Source organism: Corvus cornix, chromosome 8 (assembly GCF_000738735.6).
Source record: "Corvus cornix cornix isolate S_Up_H32 chromosome 8, ASM73873v5, whole genome shotgun sequence".
Taxonomy (NCBI): Eukaryota; Metazoa; Chordata; class Aves; order Passeriformes; family Corvidae; genus Corvus; species Corvus cornix.
The window spans coordinates 21,797,313-21,818,333 of record NC_046338.1 but is presented as its reverse complement, the minus strand read 5'-3'; the positions used below and the strand labels follow the sequence as shown (position 1 = coordinate 21,818,333).

Genomic DNA, 21,021 nt, shown 5'->3' with positions numbered 1-21,021 from the left:
TGCTAATTAAGGTTTTGAGCTGTGCAAGCATTGAAATGTTCCCGCTCTCACTATTAACATGCAGAGTTCTCACTGGTTTCCCTATTACCCTGAGTTCAGAAACATTTCCCAGTGGTATTGCATTGCTTGGTTCTTCCATTTAGGCTTTGAAAGAGCATTGTTTTCAGTAAGTGTTTTACAACTGGAAATAGATGTGTCTGCTAAAGAGATTCATATTTGCATCATTAGAGAGGTGATCCGATCACAAGGCGGAAGAGAGATCGTATACATAAACAATGAATTAAAATCCTGAATAGGATTGCTAGGGCTGTTTTTCTAGGTTACAGCTAAAAGAGGGACGTTATGTTGGCTTTCAGATAAACTCACAGAGCTCTTATCTGTATAAACCTGATAGATCTGCCATTATTCTCAGTGACTAACAGAGGTTATATCATTCAGTTTCATTAAAAATGCATTAATCCTTTTTTAGTAACCTTTTCCTAATTCATTGATTCAATTATACAATGAACAATAAAAATGTTCAGTATAATAAAAATACAGTATTAAAAGTGTGTTGTATACATAAATGTTTCATTGCAGAGAAATTATTCAGAGTTTAAAAATATTAACAATATTATTATCATGCTCTGAGACAACAAAGTGTACATTTTTCAGCATCTCTGAAATTATATATGAAAAGAATGAGTCTTTAAAATTAGATGCCTGAAATGGTTGCTTATAGTATTACATGTGGTCACTTCATGTACAGACTTCCTGTACAGCTGGGGACATTTACCAGCACAGGTTGATTGAGGGACAGCAGAGGATTATAAAATGTACACACGCATTGCTCGTAAATTCTGTGAACCAGGCTCCTCTGATCAGATCAATTCTCCCCAAAGTCACTGGCCTCTGGCCTAACTGAAAACAGACTGACTCCCAGGGTTGGACCTTGAGTTATTGCAAGTATTGGGAACGTTTTGCTTGGTGAAGGAACACTCTTGGCAGTGCATGGCACCACTCTGAGCAACTTCCACAGCAGTGGCAGCTCCTGCCATCCCTCTTACACCAGCTAAATAATTCAGACCACCAGGACTGCAGTACAGCTCTCAGTCTGGCAGTTCAGCCAAGACTTTAAGTGATTTTGACACAGCTAGTACTTCTTATCATTTTGTATTTGGTTTCATTTATTAATTTCTGTGGCAGGAGAGCACACTCTCAATGGCTGCATTAAACTGTTCTCTCAAATGCCAACAGCCCGGCACAGCTGAGCAGGTGCCTGTGTGAGACAGTCGATGCTGTCGGCTGCTGTGAAAAGCTGGCGTGATTTCTGCAAGCATTCCAAGACTAGAGGAGCAGAAAGCACTTCATATTTTCATTAGTCATCTCTTTACAGATTTACTTTTAATTCTTTCAGCAAAGCAGATTATTAAAAGCAATGACCTGAGGTCTTCATTCAGATCTCAGACTTGCAATCCTGTATAATGTGCGCCGCAGGGCAGAGGTCACACTGACGAGTCTGTTAATGTAGTCACTCTGGGATAAGATCAATCTCCATACTTCACCATATTGATCTAATAGCTCATTGGCACTTCCCTCTTTGAATTGATTAGCTCATGTGTGAAAAGAGATTGATGGGTTTGTGACCCTGAGGAGTCTGTCAGGGGCACATCCATGGTAGGGGAAGTGCATGTTTTCACTGCTTCATTTGGGTGGCTCATTATCTGGGCGCCTCACGGGGAATAAGGGTCATAACATTGTTTTATGAATTATTTACAACAAAATATCATGTTTTTCCTTCATTTGATGCTCTGCCTGTACTGAATCCATTCTCAACAGAGCTGAAAAAAATACACATAAATGGCCAAATGTACCAAATATTTGTGTAAAGGGAGCCATGACATATAAGTGACCTTAAAAAGCAATTTTACTAATATAAGGTAATCATAATAGATATGAGGGTAGGAATAGACTTCATGGGTCACCTAGTCCATTCCCCTTATGCAATGACAGAATATTGATGGTATCTAGAAATGAATTACATTTTAATTGCATATTCTGGATAAGTACTTACAGAGTGAATCTAGTTCAGACATCTCAGAGAACTTCATATGCACATTGCACTGTAGAAAGAGGCAATTTGCATGCAACATGTGAGCTAAAAACTAAACTATGCACATTCTTCATTTGCTAAAAGTAACCAAAAAAACCCCCACATTCAACTCCATTTATCATATAGTCATATATTTGCAAAATGCATATATTTGATACAGTATATTAGATTTTGGTGTAGTGCATGTTCATGCAAGAGGAAATACAAAAGGAGCTGTTGGACGAGGCTGAATTTAGAAGTTGGCTTATGTTAGGATGTACTTAAAAAACGTATGCAGTATCACAGCCTTTACAGATACAAAGCCATAAAAGTAAGGACCGGCTCCTTGAAGCCTTTTGTCGAAACCCAGGCATTTTTGTATTTCTGTCTGCATATGAGTTGTAGAATCAGTCTCGAAGACATTCATAATGTAAGAATTCATTGTACACCATCCAAGCTCAGGATACTGTATAATGCCTTAACTATTGCTATTGGTATTCCATGGTTACATAGGATGTCAGGTTATATGATTATGCCACAGTTCAAAAATTACTGAGCAAAATATTCTTGGGCTATTGTTAAGCTGATGGTTATATTTATGTAAGGAGACAGTAAGTTTCACTAAAAAATATCTTGTTGTATTATTTAACTGAACATTCTGGGTTTATTTTGCAGGCTGGCAGTTTAGATTGAAAGACTGATAATTTTATTTACAGAGAAGTGTCCATGTATGCTCCATGCAGTCAAGCAACCCTTTTCTGCTGTTTGATTTATGGTAACATAAACAGATACTGCCTAAAGACAGTAACAGTCAGTCCCTTCCCTAAAGACCTTACACTCTAAAAGAAACAGACCCTCAGGCAGATTAGCCAAAGAGAGAATTCAATCCATTACCTGTCAGTGACATGATGCTGAATATTTGTATAATCTTGCATCCATTTATACTTTTAAATCATTCAAGCTCTTCTATGTACCAGGAAAATTGCTCTGATAGAGACTTAAGTAGCCATACTTTAAAAAGTTCTAATACAACTCAGAAAAACTTATTAGAGGCAGAGACATCATGCACTCTACTTTGGTAAAACTGGGATAAATCTGGGATTAAACAACAAAACTTCTTACATTTGGGTGTTACAGTAATCTTTTAGTCATGTCAAATCTTCAATAATAAAATTCATATTAAACCTAATTACAAATCAAAGTAACTGGTACTTAGACCTAGATTAATAGTAGATTGCCAGACACCTGAACATAAGCAATGCAAAAAATTATTTTTGAAGAAAATGTTGCCATTTTATTGCAAGCTCTTGCCCATTGACCAAGCCTCTCCCAGTCTGATTGAAACTTAGCTCCTGCAGTTGTGGTGTGTGGTGCACTCATGGGTGAACGGGAAGTAATTAGAGAAGCCTGATTTTGTTGTTCATCATCCCTGCTGTCATTCACAAATGAGCTAAGAAAAACCCAATAAATTAGATGCACATACTCTCTCCATTTTTCCTAAACACACAGCTAATCTTCTATTGCATGCAGACATGTAGGAACCCAGTTTAGAGATTCACAATTTGGATACCTGTGCCCAGCTGTGACAGAAGAGAAAATCAGAGGCTGACTGATTTGTGTCACAGTGCACGGTCATTTTTGCCTGTAATGTTCCTACTGATTCTGTGTTCAGTACTGCAAAAGTTCCTCTCATCAACATACCAAACAACCCAAATAAAACCAGTATCTTCAAAGATTTTTTAAAAAATTAATATTAATCCTAATTGCAGTGCTAATGACAATATGGGACCTGGGCAGAGTTGTGACAATCTTATTTTAGTGATACTTCAGAGATTTCCAAATTAGACTACAGGAAACAGGAAGGAGGAATAAATGAAACAAAGCCAAATGAAAGGATGAATGGAAAAAAACATTTTAATACACACTTGCCTGTTCCTTAAACATTCATTCAATCAGGACTTCCTGTGATTTTTAATAGCATGGCTCTTCTTCTCTTTCACACTTGGCTCTGTTGGGAAAGGAGGTAATTTTTTTGAAGACGATGTTCCTAGTTGAAAGGATTTAGCTAGATGGTAGTAGCTGCATGCTGAGAGCCTCCTGCAATGCTTTTAAGATAAAAAGAGAAGTAGTAAGTGTTTGGGATCATTCCCATGTACCTTGTTGGATCATGCATCACTACACCTCCACAACCTTCTTGTACGACTTCAGCTTCCTTTGGTGGTGTTTTTAAGCAATTTTTTCTATCAAGTCAGATGGATACTGGTTTAATACATGACAACCCCCATTCATAAGGCTGATTTTTCTTTCATTTTCTCTGTTAGCATTGGGTCTTCTTTCTCATTTAATCTCTGCCCCAGTGACTTACTATTACGGCTGCAGCCCTTAGGATGTAAGACAACATTTCTGTATTTTTTCTTCATCAGTATACCGTCTCCTTTCACATCTTGACTGAAGATACTGTTTCTCATGATTTCTTACTGCTTTAGCTGTGGCTTTTTCTGGCTGTTCTACTACAAATCAAAGGAAAACACAGTGGAATACATTTGTATGACAAGTGCAGTGTTCCACAGTATCTCCAGCCTCTATTGCCAAAGGTGTATTACAGGTGACTCTGTGTCCAGCTCTCAGTCTGAAGACTTTAGATCCTTATGTTTCCCTGATTCAAATATGGGAAGAAAGATATACTCGCCTTTACGTATTTGGACATCTGTCAAAAGTTTGAAGAGGACTATGAAAAGTAAAATATAAACCAATATATTTTAATTCATGAAAAAGATTGCAGTGCCATGCAATCAAAAGATAAAGAACATTTAAAATAAAAAACTACTGATATGCTGATAACTACAAATGGTATGAAACATTTAATGTATTAGACTCTTTGTGTTGTTAGTCAGTGTCCAACCCTGTCACTAATACTCACCTGCAAAATTGTTCTGCCCTCATTTACACTGCTCTAACGTTGAAGCAACTTTTTTTTCAGTCATGACTTCAGAAGATTATTTGCATATTCCCATCAGTGTAATTGTGAATACAGTCCCACACTGTGTACAAAAACCAACATTTGTAGGAGTCACCTGTTAAAAGAGAGTAAGATTATACTTCTCTTATGGCTTGCCCTTTTCCCATACTCCACACCCACTTAACAGCTCGATTGGAAATAAACACTAACCCTGTTAAACAGAAGAGTAACCACACAGTGTAATTTAAACGAGAGCTGATTAAATAACTCTTGTTAAAAACTCATGCAAAAAACAGTGTTCTGGGGCATGCAGCACTTGAAAGAATGGGACCCTAAGTGTGTTGAGCAATTACTCTGCTTGCCTGTTACCATATTAAAGATTGCTTTCTGAAATCAGTATGTGTCTTGTGTCACAAGGTAAAAATATTTTCCATATGATGCCTACTTGATTGAGTTTTAATAGAGTATTTATTTTGTCAAAAATAACTTTAGTTCATACTAGAACTTCATCTTTAATATTAAAAATCTACCCCATATGTTGTATTGATCTCTGTTGAGATTTGATGTTGCTGATATCAAAGAAATTTTACAAATGAGAACTAATATAGGAGGTAAAGTTTACCTGTAGACTCTTAGAATAAGTTTCAGCTAGAACAATACAGTAACTGTAAGAAAAATGAAATCATAATTTATCCAATTAATCACCAAACAGGAAAGGAATGTTATATATTAGAAATCCTTTCAGATAATGCTAAAATATGTGTGACTTGGAAAAGACCACAGAGACTTTAATCACAGGCTGCTCTACAATAGACTGAGACTGCTGACTGAATATATTAAGAATATATTCACCATCAGTACCATAAAGTTTACTGGACTCAGTCTTGGTTTCTGATTCTCCAAGGGACATCATTGTGCAGACTAAAAAGCAGATCAGACCCACAAGGCTAACAATGAATCAGGTGGGCCTAATTCTGATTTTATTGCAAGTCAAAGGACTTGTATTCACACAAGTTAACAGTTAAAAATATGGCCCAACACAATTTTGCTGTTAGTTTGTTGACATCAGAAAAAACAGGTGTATTTCCAGAGAAATTCAAGGGATCAACACAGCTCCAGTACCAACATTGCTACATAAACTACATAGCGATATCTAATCCTTTTAAAATTCTACACCCAACTATGCATAAGCTTAGGCTGTACTAACATCTGTAGAAATACTCACAGGAGTAGGATTTTGAAGGTAAATTCTATGGGTCCAGTGCTAAAGAAGGCGCCTCCTTCACTCTGTGAAACAGATGCCAAGAATAATTAATTTTCCCCTTTCCTTATCTTTCTATTCACTTTGAGAGGCAAGAAACACTGCATTGTAAGCAAAATTGGGACTAAAAAGAAATACTTCTCTTCTTTTCAGTTAAATAAAATAAAAAACACAAACCACAACTACCCAAAAAAGAACCTAAGAAAAACACATTTATAATTCATCAGAAATAATGCTGACTGTGAAATACGAAGTCATTTTCATGCAGTTTGTACAGAGATAAATGTGAGGATACGGAGAAGAAATAGGAGTGCTATGTGTCACATTTGATGCACTATATAATAGATATATAGACACAGAAAGTTTATTGTAACAGCCCTTTCATCTGATGTTTGTAGAAATGAGATTGGTCATTTACCTTCTCCCTAATAGATGGGAATACTTTCTAAATGGAGTCCAAAGATCCATAAGAGAGATCTTGTTCTTTACTAGGATCACCTTGTGCTGCCTGCCCTTACTCCTTCAGGAATCTGAGGCCCCCAGACTCACAGGCACTTTGTGTTCTGCTCCTGCAAGAAAACAGGATGAGTGTGAACTGATGCTCAAGGCTGCTTTTTATTAAAGTATTTTGACTCTCTAGAAGATCAGGACTGAACCTGGGAAATGGCTGGTCAGTGCTGCTTTGATCCCCTGTTTCCCACTGATCGCACACGGAGCTGTCCAGGGGCATGTGAGTGGAGAAGCTGTGGCAAAGCCACTGCTCTCCCTGCCTGCATTTCCTAAGCAGGAACCACTGCACACCTTTCAGAGCACGGGCACCACACATTCACCCCTCCACATTTTGGAAGAGTAAAAAAAGTGTGGGACTTTTCAAATGCTGCTTTGTGCTATGAATTCCTTGTCTATGTCCTTTAAAAAATTCCGAAGTGGTTTGATATTGCAAATACTAATGGTTTCAGAAGCGGGGAGTTAATGAAGCATTTCAGTCCTTCTCTCCTCCTCTTTCTCAGTTCCCTGTTGTTGAATAAAGGGTGAGCACGTGAACCTTTCTTTCAGCATGGCATTCAGCAGTTACCTTCCTCTATCTGGGCACTGATTCACACAAAGCATATAGGAACTTAATATCTTGGATAGAAAAACTTTCTGTTGAAATATTCTGGCTCTGACTGGTAGATTCAGAAGTTACTGAAGAAAGAGTTATGCACACATACAGAGGCACATTCCAAGTACAACTGCACTTGTGTAACAGCCTCTGTACACTCTGTAACAGAGCAGGAAAAGGCACACACTGAAGTATTTCTGTATTTCTTTTCATTTTTAAATCAAGACAAATGTAAAGAGCTACCAAACTTGGACAGATTTATACTTCCTTCACGCTAGAGCTAGATGGTAACAGGACAGTCATTTAAGCAAACACAGACTTGTAAAGATCGCTCCCTGCCTTCACCTGGAAATTTTTATAAGACACAGGTTTCTAGTAAAGAGCTGGAACAATCATAGTTAATATTAAATCATTTCTTCTTGAACTTTGTAGCATTTTATTACTGAGGTTATAGGTAGTAATCACATTTTATTAGGGCATTCACTGATTCTGAAAGTTATGTGCATTCACTTCTAAAACCACATTGGCTGTTATGTGCTGCTTTTTGACAGCAACCTTGCACAGGAGGTTTCCCACTGTTAGCAGCAACCCATCTGGAGAGTCCAAATCCTTCGCTACCTATATAATGATTTGGAAACCATGCATGCATTCAGGAGTAAAAAATAGCCTCTGGAGTGCACTTGCCTTATAAAACTTTGATTTGGGGTGATTTGCATCACGATAGCATAAGAAAATGGAGTAACAACTCAAACTATATGTCTGCAATGACTTGTGAGTGATCTCCTAACTGCATTTGAAAGAAAGTTCAACCATCCCTTGAACCTGTATGCTTCAGGCTGAACAGTTCAGACAGATGTTTAATCACTTCATATTCACTAGGAAATGGCTATTCAATGGCCGTAGAATTTAAAAGTGGCACTACAAGATGAATGCTTCATGTTATTCCATATTTGCATTCCCTCTTAGAAGCATAAGTAAAAATAATTGAGCTGAATCCAGCACAGTTTTATCACATAAATTTCAATTATCATGTTTTTTAAAAATCATTAGATACCCTTTTAAATTTTTAGTAGCAGAAAAGCCCAAAGCTACAGTGGCAAGTGGATGTAAAAGAACAGGGATGAAAAAGGATTCTCCAGCTTCTGAGAAAAGGAGGTGTAAACTGGGTAAAAGGTGAGTGCATTGTTTAACTGAATGTGCAGCAATAATTATAAGGAAAATATTTAACTTAGAGCAACACAAAAAACCCATGACCCTGAAATTTTTAACAGGTAATTAATCAAGTGTCAGGCTGAAAATACCTTTTCAGAAGAAAAATTGTAATAAATCTGCAGTTGTTTGTTACAGTATGCGAAATATTTTGAAACACTTTCCTAAAAGAAAGACACAGTGTTGTTTTGATAAGATTGAGGTGAATTTCAGCAAAGCATACACATTATTCTTCATTTTACTGTTTGGCAATTTCAGTGTTGTTCTTCAGAGAAAACAAAAGTTTATAATGATTAACGTTCTGTGCTGTGGGAAGCATACACTCTACAACAATACTACTCTTGTGTCACACTAGCTTTCCTCATCTATAACATCAGCACAAATAGTTTTTCAGATGAGTAACCAGCATTTCTGAGATAAGTCCTCCCTTTAACTACAATTGATAAGGTGTGATTGTGTATTTCAGCGTCAATAGAGGCCTCAGTGAGCCTTACAAACTCCCACTGAATCCCATATCAAAAGCTCAGAGCCCAGCTGAGGGGAGGCCAGGGTTTAGCAGGCAGATGTGACACTCCCATTCCCATCTTTTTCTCCTGCCAAGAGATAGTGTGTCACCACAGTGCTCAGGGTTAGACCTTTACTCTTCAAATTGAGAATCCATTTCCTCTATTCCTGGAAATACTCTATCTGGCTTGCATTATACTGGCAAGATAAATTATGCAAACTAATAGATGCATCTAAATGTATTCTCACACATGCCTGTTTTCCAATCCTTGTTAGAGGAAAACTCAGAAAAAAATTCTTTAAAGTCACCTTATAATTCCAGCTGGCAGTGTAGGAACTCAGACACACCATCACAGAATTCTGTGTTCAAACCTGTATTCAGACACCTAACAGAATCAAGTTCATTGAGCAGATGAATACCACACCTGTGCTATTGTCAACCGCCATCCTCTGCTTCTCTAACACAAAGTACTTGCTCCTTCTCTGCCCCAGCAGCATCACTTGTAGTCACACAAACCCTTTAAGCCTGCATCTCATCCTCCTCACCTTCTTCTCCCATCACACTGCCTCCCCATTCCCTTCCTTGAAAGCCACCTCCTAAGAACTCCATTTGCTTCCCTTGTCACTTAAGAGCAGTTTTACATGTGTGATGTTTTACTCATTTCATACTTGTAACATTATTCCTCTTTCATGCCGCCCTGCCTGCTGGAAATGATCTCCTATTTCTTTTGAGTCACACACCTTTCATTACCTCCTTCCACATCTTTATTTAAAAGCCATTTCTTCAGCAACAATTTCCAGTTATGCTGTCCCCACTGGTGAGTCTTCATCTCAATGCCACTGGCCAGAGAGGACCTAAATTTAACCATCTGGGCACAGTATTCACTCACGCTTTTGCTTGAGGCTTGATAGCTGTCAAATGGGCATCTCATTTGACATCTTGGTTAGGTAAGACCTAGGTTATATTATCCTTGTGTCAGTGTTCTGTTATGGCAGGGAGCAGCTGCAGATTTGGGGAGTGTTCTTGCAGCAGGCAGGTGTTTGCCATATGATGCTTAACTTTTATTTATAAGCATTCCTAGTAGTTCAGACAATGGGAACTTTTTTCTTATTGGTGTTAAAACATTGACAGTACTCCTAAAGATCTCCACAAACAGAAAAAACCCTCAAAATTTAGCCATTAGCACAAGCTTGTGAGCTTGTTTTAATTCATTGTGTACCACAATTGAAAATGTTGTTGATTATGACTAGTCCCAGACTGGACTTAAATATCTTGGTGACAGAATGCTACCTTTTCTCCTGCTTATGCTGTTAACGGCAGAGAAGCCTGCTCTGGCTTTGGAGTCAGAAGACTGAAGTCCACAAGAGGATTTTCCTGCAAAGGACCTTCCTCTTCAGAACCAAACTTCAGTCTCTTTGCCTTCAGGATCAGTTTCAGGCACATGCAGTTTAAGGCACATAATCGTTTTGGTCAAAAGCTGATTTTCTCATTTTGACAGATAATATGCTTCTGCAACTCATTTACCAACATGCCAGGGAACCACAAAGGTGTTTGTGTTCTGGCTGCACTTACACACTTTACCAGCACATTCTAACATAAGAAGTGGTGTACTACTGTTTTTGTTCAATGTTTTTTTCAATCTAAGTGCTTTTCCTCATCTACATGTCTTTCAGAAGAAGGCTGGAACTGGTCATTTGTCCTACGTTTTAGTAATACACAATCCTCATTAAAGTCATGTGTCTTTCTTCCTAGTGCAAACTGGGAGGCATCTACTGCCCCACCATCTTTCTTAAAATGGCAAAAGCAGCTGGATCTAATAGTCTTCTGCAGGCAACATGGTGTTTGGGATGTGCACAGAGCTGTTTATGCTATCCATTTTATGGGCTTTCACTGGTTAAATTACAGTGAATACAGAGCAGTAGATTCTGTGAACCACTAGCAGATGTTCGCTGTGCTAGTTTTGTGAGTCTTGTAAAACAGCAGGAACAGACTATGTGCAAAACAATTTTTTGTGATTTTGCCATCTCACACTGTTCTCACAGCACTGGCTCACTAATGATAGGGTAATGCTTGGGAGGTAAGCTTTGATTGTGGAGTAGCTGCTGTTGGGATCTTCAGAAAGCCAGACCTGTAAAGCGTAGTTTGTTTTCAAAAGCCTGTGGCTGAGACAGCTGGCTTACACTGGAAATATGTAGTCATTTATAGTACATTCAAATGCTTGACCTCTTGTTCAGGTATTAGGTGTTATTACAAGGATGCTGAAGGTTTAAACTCTCTCAAAATTTGTTTTCTTCAGATGTAAGCTGTGATAGCTTTGTGTGAAACGGTAATTTGGATGACATTATAATGTTAGCATGATTTCTTTGATTTTTGTGATTTTTTCAGCATTTCTTGTTCAGAGAAGAAAATTATCAAAGAACAGTTTCACGTAAAAAGCAAGAGTAATAGAAATTGTACATTTCAAATATCTTTTTCAAATAATTAATTTGAACCTGGCCCAAGTGCATCAATGTGGTAATTTACTGTCCACTCCTGAGCCAACAAATCACTTGGTCGAAATGTCAAATACATGTGGGCAGAGGAAGAGATCTTTAATACCGAATCAGCCTTGCTCTGTATCTTGCACTTTTTAATTTGCAAGGGACCTGTCTCTGACTTGGGCCTGTTGCAGCAATAACACTTGTGAATCTGCAGATTCCTTATTATTTCCAGAAGCTGAGGTTCAAAGGTGGGGAGTATGAGAAAGTTCACATCAGCATTATTTCCTGCTCTTCTTGTTTTGGGCAAAAATGAAATCCCATTGCCATAAATACACAATTATTACTACTTTGCATAACAATGACATAGTTATGTTTTCCTGGAATCTAATCAGGAGTAAATATTCTATACATTTTACAGATAAAGGCTACAGCAGCATTCTGTTTATTCAACTGCAGACAGCAATTCTGGGGATGAAAAATTCTAGACAGCATCTCTGTCCTCCTGATGTCAGCCAGCTGTGTGAAGGAGAACTGTCTCCATAGTGAGATGTCAGACTTACCCCCAGAGTGATGTCACCAATATTTGTGTTTTCTTTACAGGTTGATGACCAAATGAAGCTGCTTCAGAACTGCTGGAGCGAACTCTTAATTCTAGATCACATTTACCGGCAAGTGGTACATGGGAAAGAAGGCTCCATCCTTCTGGTTACCGGGCAACAGGTGAGTATGTGGTCTGAGAGAAACAGTCATGTCTTGTTTCTAGAATAGTTTTCAAAATAGCAGAGTTTAACTAGGTCAGAAGCACTCCTGTGTTCTCAGAGGTCCGCCACAAATGCTGTAGGTAAAATCACTTGTGCACTCTGTTTCTAGTCTGCTGATTACAGATAAACCTAAAAAAGCAGATATAATCATAAGCACTTTGCTTTTCAAATACTTCAGTAATTGAAAAATAGCAGATGAGAAGTGTTTCTCAAGAAGTAATATTTCCTTAGGGCTAAAATGGTTTCTGACAACAACACTCTCAAACCTAATGCTTTAGGTTTAAGCAAGTATAGCTTTTCTTCCCTTCAGAATTGTGATTTACTGAAAAAAAGCCCAAGCTGGCCCAGAAATCTATAGAAGCTGCTGCTGACTACCTCAGAAATACCCTGCTTTTAGGCACATATGCACATGTAGGAGAAACTGGGCAGCTGAGACATCTAATCCCAGGAAAATGATTCTGTCCATAGGCTATAAAAGCAGGTATTGTCTCAGAAACTGTCTCAGGGTATGCACCCTGCAGTTTCTGCACAGCTATCCAGGGGTTAATTTTCTTCATGTGTCACATACAAGGATCTCCCAAAATGCAAGAGCTCTAATGTAGCAAATACTAAGAAAACTGTGAGAAAACACAAAAGAAATAGAAAGTTTTTTCTTCATGCTTTCCAAAGCACAACAAACTTGACAGTAAAACAAGAACCTTATTCCTCAGATTGATATTCTGCTTTAACAGAAAAAAAAAAAATGAGAGTATCAAAGAAAAGCAAAGTGTGCCTGTACATTATGTTTCTGACCTGAAGTGAAAACAAATGATGGCTCTTTGGTATTTAAGTCGCTGCAAACTGAAGTGCCTCAATTTATACACACATGGGAAAGAGCTCCTTTTCCTGTGCTACACCATTTGTGTCTGCATGTTGTGGAATCTGCTTACAGCTTTAGCTATAATTTTAAAGCTGCAGCCATTTCTTAAGACTAAGAACAAGTGTTCATAAGAATCAGAAGGACTCTGATTCTTCTGTTGGCATTTAGAATTAAGGGGTCTACAGTAGAAAAGAGAAATTATTGACTTGTTCAAGAAAGAATTTGGAAAACTCAAATTCTAGCTATGGAACTAACTCCTGCACTTCATGGAAAGTCACTAACCTACCTCAGATCTTGCTGTATTCCCTAATTATATTAGCAAAAGTTAGTTTAGTTGCATTACTCTTGATTTATATTGGTGCTATTGAGAAAATGACTGATTCCCTTTCCATTTCATCCTCTGCAAAAGACAAACAATTTTACTGGCTATTATTTAATTTACCACACAGGATGCTTGCTTGCTCCTGTGTTTATAAAGGTATAAGTATATTGACAGGTTTCTGTTCCTGAGAGAACTGATAAATTAGTGTCTCCTTTGTTATGTGATTAGCACTGTTTTAAAGGCACTGAGTGCCTAAGTCCCGCTGAAATCATTAGAGACATCTAACTACCCTTAAATTCTAGCCATTGTCCCCATTTTGCCATAGTAATAATTTTTACCTCATTAGCCACTTTTATCTTTTCTTGAAAATAAAAACCCCAGCTGCACATGATCTCAAGGCAAAACAGAGCGTTTCTTCACTGTTGGACAACAGGTAGCAGGATGCTTATTAAAAGTACTGCTTGCAAATCAGCAGCTGGATTGGGAAGCTGTGTATTTCCAGGCAGTCTCCAACTAGGTTAAAACCTGGCTATGTTGGAATGACTGCATCCATTTTTGTCCATGCTTGTAAACTAGTTTTAACACATCCTTCTTTAAACCAAATTTTTCCTTTCCTATGCTGAAGTTTGTAACTGAAGTTGGTGCAATCACCCCCAGAGTCTCCCATCACCCTCTTTACCTTCCTCTTTGCACTTAGGCTGAGAGGAGGAGCCATATCACTACAACAGCAACAAAAACTCTACAGTCAGTCCTTTTTCCCATTTCACAATCGCTAACAGCTGCAGAACCTACATGCAGAAACAGGGAGACACTAAACCTGAATTACAGAGTCTCTGGCTGCTGTTTCTGAAATCTGCCCATAATGGCCCTGTTTTGTCCCGATTTCACTCAGCCCTGGCCACTGGATCCCCAGAGAAAAGCCCGATTGGCTTCCAGGAGCGGGCGCTTGCCCCCGCCATGCTGTGCATGGCACACGTCTCACAGAAAGGCTGCTGGTAGTCAAGGTGTTGCAGTGGTGCCAGTACATGACTTGTATGCAATTTCTCCATCAAAAGCATTTACTTTAAAACAGCATCTATTTAAATGATTTTCATGGATAAAAATCATTCCTTGAAGAACATTTTTTACTTAGATGGACAAGGCTGGGTGAGCTAAGCAGAAGTTTTAAAATATCTAGAATTGCCAGAGCCACAAATCTTAAAATCACAGCATAATCCAAGCTGGAAGGAATTTTAAGGAGTCACCAGTCCAACCCTCTGCTCAAAGCAGGTTTCTCAGGGCTTTGTCCAGTTGGGCTTTGAAAAAATCCAAGGACGGAAACTGCTAAACATCTGTGCACAGCCAGTACCACTGCCTGACAAGTTCTATGGGGAGAAAGTTCTTCCTTAGTTCTCCTATGAACCCTTCATATTTTTTTCCAACTTACACCCCATGCTCATCACTCTCCTCCTCCTTGAGCCCTGATGCAACGCACAGAGCCCAGGAGATCTTGTTAGGAAAGACTGAGGCAAAGGTGGCACTGAGAACCTCAGCCTGGTCTGTGCTTGCTGCCACAAAATCACCATCTGAACCCAGCAGCATTCCCATTCCCACATTTTCCTGGTTTATTCCAGACTAGCAATTCGACATCCCTTGCAAGTTTCAACCACAGCTGAAAGCTTTTTTAACATTATCACTCCATGCCAGTGGACATGGACATGGATCGTACTTCCACATTACTTGTCCTGAGCCATTCCTGGCTTCAGCTGCTGTATGCTGCCTTCTCACATCCTTGCTCAGCAGTGATTTACTTTTTCAGATGAGTTGATCCAATACAACTGTCTCTTTCCCTAAGTGTCAAGATGGACCTACTTGGAAGCACTAACTCAGACTGTTGCATTCTTAGACACAACATCTGTTCAAATGTATTTATGAAAGGACTGTGTCTGTATCCTCTGTAAAAACTCTAAAATAATTCTGGGAAGCCACACTTCTAGACCTGAGCATTATGAGTCTTTGCTACTGCAGCATTCCTGCATACTTTCTCATTGCTGTCCTGATCCTTTCAGTTCCCACAGAAGAGACAGGGAAAAACCATGCCACCATTTCATAAAAATTAGTTGATTAAGGTGTGAAAAGCACTCTGACACTTCTGATGAAAAGTGCTGTAGACATTTTTATTTCTGCTACCAACAAAGCACTATGAGTGAAATTACAGTCAATCATCTGGCTTTCAAAGATAATAACTTTAAATTGAGGGCCTGAGCTAGACTGCCAACTTTATTACCTGAGAGATCAAGATTATTGTCACAAGTTAGCATATTTAAGACCTGAGAAGCTTCACTCCTCACTTTCCTTAATATATCCCTCCATAAAAGCTACTCCTAAACACAGTCCTTTTTACAATCACCATCAAGGTGGAAGCTGTAAGGGGGGAATTTACCACCACTTAATTAGAACATACCTGCTGTTTCCACTTAGACTGCGCAGCCTCTGTTCCTCAGACACAAAAGCCAAACTTTATCCAGGTCCCCAGGGCCATACCACTGTCAGTTCTGTACTAGGTATATAAAATGGGCTAGCAGTTAGAACACTTGGTAATTTTCAAACACCCTGGTTCAAAACCCATTACTTTAGGGCACTCCTATCACATTTCCATATATCTGCATTTCCCTCAAGCCACTGGTTCATGAGTTTTACCCAGAGTCAATCCACTGTTTCCACTTTGATGGGGAAAAAGTGCAGTCAGCAACAAAGCAGTAAGCTTTGGCCCTTGTACAAAAAGAGACTGTGTTTTATTTTGTTACTTATTTGGGGTTTCATAAATTAAGCTCTTTTGTGTCTGTGTGTTTCAAGAAAGCACTTTTTTCACATCATTACAATTCCTCAGCAGTTCCTCAGAAACAAGTTCCTCCCTGTGCTGCACACTTCATTTTCTGCACTAAGTACTGCCCCTCAGCAGTTGCAATTACCATTTCAAAAGGAAATAAAGTAGCACAAACGCATTTTACAACTCTCAAAATTTCATAATAGAAAACAGCTAAGGAGTGATTTGCAATGTGGTGGTTAATTGTAAATCATTGCCAATACGCTCTCCACATGCTGAGTTTTGTAGGCTTGCCATGTGGCATGTAATTTTAACAGACCATTTCTAATTATAGAATTTTAATTCCTCCAACTTGAGCACTTTCCTCTTGTATCTTCTACAACAGCAATACACTGCCAGCTTCCAAGAGCCAGCACACATAAGGTAGATACTAAAGCTCTGCACAGAATATCGTTGTTAGTGTATTTTCCTGCAACATTCAATGCACAATATGTGAATTGTAGCCTCATCTGCCCAGACAAAATCTGCTCCTTTTGTTCATACCTACATGGTACTCACTGTTGCCAAATATTCCCTCTGCTGAGCTTGGCCAAAGCCTTTCCAGTTAAAAAGGCCATCCAAATATGTGTCTAAATCTCAGATTTTTTTTGAGATTATTGAAACTATTGATTTAGTTCAAGTCATCATGCAAATGCATCTTTACACCCAGATTTGTATTCTAAAGCATAGCACCAGAGAAAGAGCACGAGATCTTGATGGTGTTGCCAAGAAAGATCACCCTTGCAGAAGTACCACTGATGTACAGAAAGAACAAGAGTGTTAGAGGAGTGACTGCAAAGGACATACACAGGTCATAGGTATAGAAAGCTCATGGATATCTAGTGGAAACCTATTACTTCTTATGTTTTTGGAAATTAGTAAATATCTTTTTCCCATTAGATGTGTGTTATAGTCAGTGAGATTTCATAGTTGTAGTGGGCACAAAAGAGGTATTTGCATTTTAGGGCCAAATCTAGAAGTCCTTACATCAGCAAATAAACACAGGATTTGATTCAAGGTGGATACAAATGAGGTCAAGCAATCATTATTTTGCTGTTTAGTACAGTATTTGCTTTCTTGCACAGTTCCTTACTCTAGTGGTTTCTGCCTAAAGGAAAGTAAGGTGCTAGTTGTTCAAAGTGCCTCATGCCTTATGATATTATGCTGGCTGCTCCTTGGGGATGAACTAGACGTGCTCAGTTAAACTGGGTAAAACACATCAAAATTCAGTTATAACCATGAAGTGCCCTGAATTCAGGTTTGTCCAAATATTTGTTACATATTTTGAGCTTTGCAAGTAGCTATGAACATACCTGTGAACAACCTGATCCCAATTTACATGTGCTTTGCTGTGTTGCCATGAAACAATCATAGCACTATGCTTTAAAGTCTAAAATTCCAATTCCAGTAAAAATTTATGGAAAGAGCACCCAACATGAATCCTTGCACACCAGAATTCTTCCATTTCCCACACGCTAACTCTGTTGTGTTCATGGGAAACACATTTCTTTTGTATTTCCTACACATGGCTCCCATAAAGAAAACAAAAGTTATTTGCCTGGAGTCTGGCAGCATTTCTTCAAGCCTGTTAGTCCTCCAAACCAGTCCCATGCTAGTGAACTAACTTGTCAACATAAACTCACGTAAAATCCCATAGCTGATTTTAAGCTTGCCCAGCATGAAAGACAAGTTATTCAGAGACTCAAGCTGAAGAAAGAACATCAGTCTGTCCCACCTGCCTGTTGGAGTAGTGATAGTGATGGGATCCAAAGTCCAGTCTTGACTCTTCTGCAGTCATTGGTGGGAAAGGATTTAAACAGTACAGCAGAAATTTGTGTAAGGTAAGAGGGTAATAAGGGAGAATGAACTTAAATGGTTCAAAGCTCCTCATGAAGCAGTTTGAGTTAGCACAGCCTAGTGAGATGTTACCCAGATACTCACAAAAAAATATTTCCAGTGATGCTCTGTCTTCTGATGAAGTTACTGAATATCAAACTCAGCAGTGATTTCATATCACCTCATCTCTATATAAAAAACCCACAAAAGTACATAATAACACTTCGGTAAAGAAATGGATTCTATCATACTCTGAAGTACTTTGGAGTGTTACTATTTGCATATTATAGTTAATTATCAAGCACCATAACATCATCCTAGGGGAAAGGGCCACTGGCAACCTAATTCATTATCTTCTATTATTGTGTCTCACATTAAAATGACAAGCATCTTATGCTGCATAAGTCAATACAATTTTAATTAATATATCCAAACCTGATAACCAGCAGATACAAGCATATCTGTGGGTTTTGTCCGTGCTGAAACCTCCTCAATTTTTGTACATAGGCACCTCTTCAAAATGTTTTCCATGTTTATTTGCTTAGAAACGTAACAGAAATACTGTTATTAATGCAAGAATTATATGAAAAGCTCAAAAAGAATTTAATAACCACTGCAGTTTCCACTGAAATATATATTATATATTTCCACTGAAATATATATTTCAGGAAACAGAGGAAAGGTTGCAATGGTAAATTAACTTGTTTGTTACATACTGAATGCATGCCTCTGAGATGAGACTCATCCACTCACAGAGCATCCACTCGAGCAGGGTCAGGACTCAAAGACCCAGGGCAGGTCCCTGTGGGCCACCCCGAGCTTTCAGTGCTGTTTGTAGCCAAGGAGGGAGTGTTGGCAAGCAGCTCCCCAGCAGCCAGAGGTGCTATACCCCGGAGAGGAGGAAGAGCAGGATGCTCCCTTTGCTGCAGCTGGGCATCCACTGCCCCTGCCTTCATACCCCAAATACACCGTAGTCTAATTTACTAAATTCAATATGAAATCAGTCTTTTATTAACTTGAACTGCCTTTGTCTGCTAGATTATACAGGTACTGAATAGAGCCACAGCAGAGACTTTATTCCTTACTTGTGCAATTCCTGTCTGGCTGAAAGGAATAGCATTCAGGGATAGTCAGTACCTGGCAACAGCCATCAACAAGTAAAATCACTCTAATCATATTATGGAGACTATTTCAAGCCTGCTGAAGCATTGAAAGGATTGGTGCAGTTCCGCACAATATTTCCCCATGATACCACAGTCATAGTCTAGAAATCAAACACTGCTTAATTTTAGAAGAAAAAAAGGAACTTAATTCCATGATTAAGTGTTAGACTGTTTTGTGAGCATAGAGAAGAGTTGATACCAGAAGCCATCACCTGATTTCACCAGAAAAATTACTGAGCCCAGTAAAATCAGGGATTTGTCTTCAAAAATCATTAACTACCATGAAACACCATTTGCAAAACAAAAAAGCACAGGTGGTCCCTTTATTTTTGGCCATCAGCCACAGCATTTATTTAGCCCAGGGTACAGGAGGAATTCACACTTCTGCAGCCGTAACTTTAGCCCATCATTTTACTTCCAAATTAGGTTATGTGGAATCTTTGACAAAGCTGCTGTTTTAAAAAATGCCAGACAACATCTTCACCATCAAAATCAATGTGAAATATAGTAGTAACAATTGGGATGCAAGAATAATTTTAGTTGTGGATTTGATTTTACCAAACAAAATCAATATACAATATGAAGTAAAATGTACAATATAAAGTAAATGCTAAGACTTCAGTATGCAATTAAGCATTTTGCACAAAAGCCAAGCTGGTTTAATCTTTGTCTTTTAGAAGCACTTTTAATCATGAATTGGAAGGTAAAAGAATTAATACACATTTTAGTATGAACTTCTGCATAAAGGACCAAGCAAGCAGAACAGAGTAGTCTTTAATGTGACCACTTTTTCAGAATAGACATTAACTGAGGCTTTTTCATGCACAGTTGCTTTTGTGTAAACTGATTGACACCTTTGGGGGTCGTCTTTCCACTGACTCATAATTTTGCTCACTCTTGAAAAAAGCCTTCTGCACACCTACTATTCTCTAGTTAAAGCTGAAAATTCAACTCATCATATTTACACAATTAAAAAAAAAATCCATTCTGCGTTGTTTTTAATTGCAAATCCTACTCAAGGGACCAATTCTCCTGCTTAGGAGGCAGCCCTGTGCCTTCTACTGGAGAACCAACTGCAGTCAATTATGGTAATGAAATGTCAATAAATATAAAAATTTAATACAGCCTGTTCCTGGTGAGTGGCAGATGAGGACTTGCCTCCCAGACAAATTTGCTGGTGCTGCAAATATTAAATGCACCTGAAAGAGGAGCAGGTTGCCTGAGAGCTCTCCAGTAGAGGGATGCTGGGAGATCCAGGCATCTACTGGGTTTTTCCATTATGGCATAATCACTGCACTAAGGCCACTGATATTCTTGACATTCAGACATCTTAACTTCTTATTATGAAGTCAGTAGCATATTTTCCCCACAAATTGGAAGCTCAGTAAGGGATTTTGAGCTTTTTTCTCCCGTCTTAACAATTACAAAAGGGAAATTAAGTTATAAAATTTCATATTTATATGTGACCAGTTTCTCAACACAAAGTAGTTGAATCATGTCACTACATTAAACTGATCTTTGAGTAAAAATTATTTGAGCTATGTTACTTTATTTTCTCTTATTATTTATTTAAGTATATATACATAAAGAAATATGCATAAATGCATCTATAGAAAGAGTAAATAAGAGATTAACTAGAAAGTAGTTT

General features: G+C 38.4%; 1 protein-coding gene and 1 long non-coding RNA gene across 5 annotated transcripts in view; one reads left to right on the top strand and one right to left on the bottom strand.

Moving 5' to 3' along the window:
- NR5A2 (nuclear receptor subfamily 5 group A member 2) overlaps positions 1–21,021 on the top strand; it is a 90,957-nt gene that overhangs the window by 37,028 nt on the left and 32,908 nt on the right. For all 4 annotated transcript variants that reach the window (XM_010409266.4, XM_039556162.1, XM_039556163.1 and 1 more), the window contains one exon: positions 12,188–12,307. In XM_010409266.4, coding sequence (XP_010407568.2) covers positions 12,188–12,307 — 120 coding nt within the window. The remainder of the gene's footprint in view (positions 1–12,187; positions 12,308–21,021) is intronic.
- On the bottom strand, positions 3,839–6,855 carry LOC109145947. The gene is made up of 5 exons (XR_002047667.1): positions 6,710–6,855; positions 6,256–6,317; positions 4,992–5,145; positions 4,437–4,581; positions 3,839–4,176 (listed from the first exon to the last, which is right to left on the bottom strand). It is a non-coding gene; the product is annotated as an uncharacterized LOC109145947 (long non-coding RNA).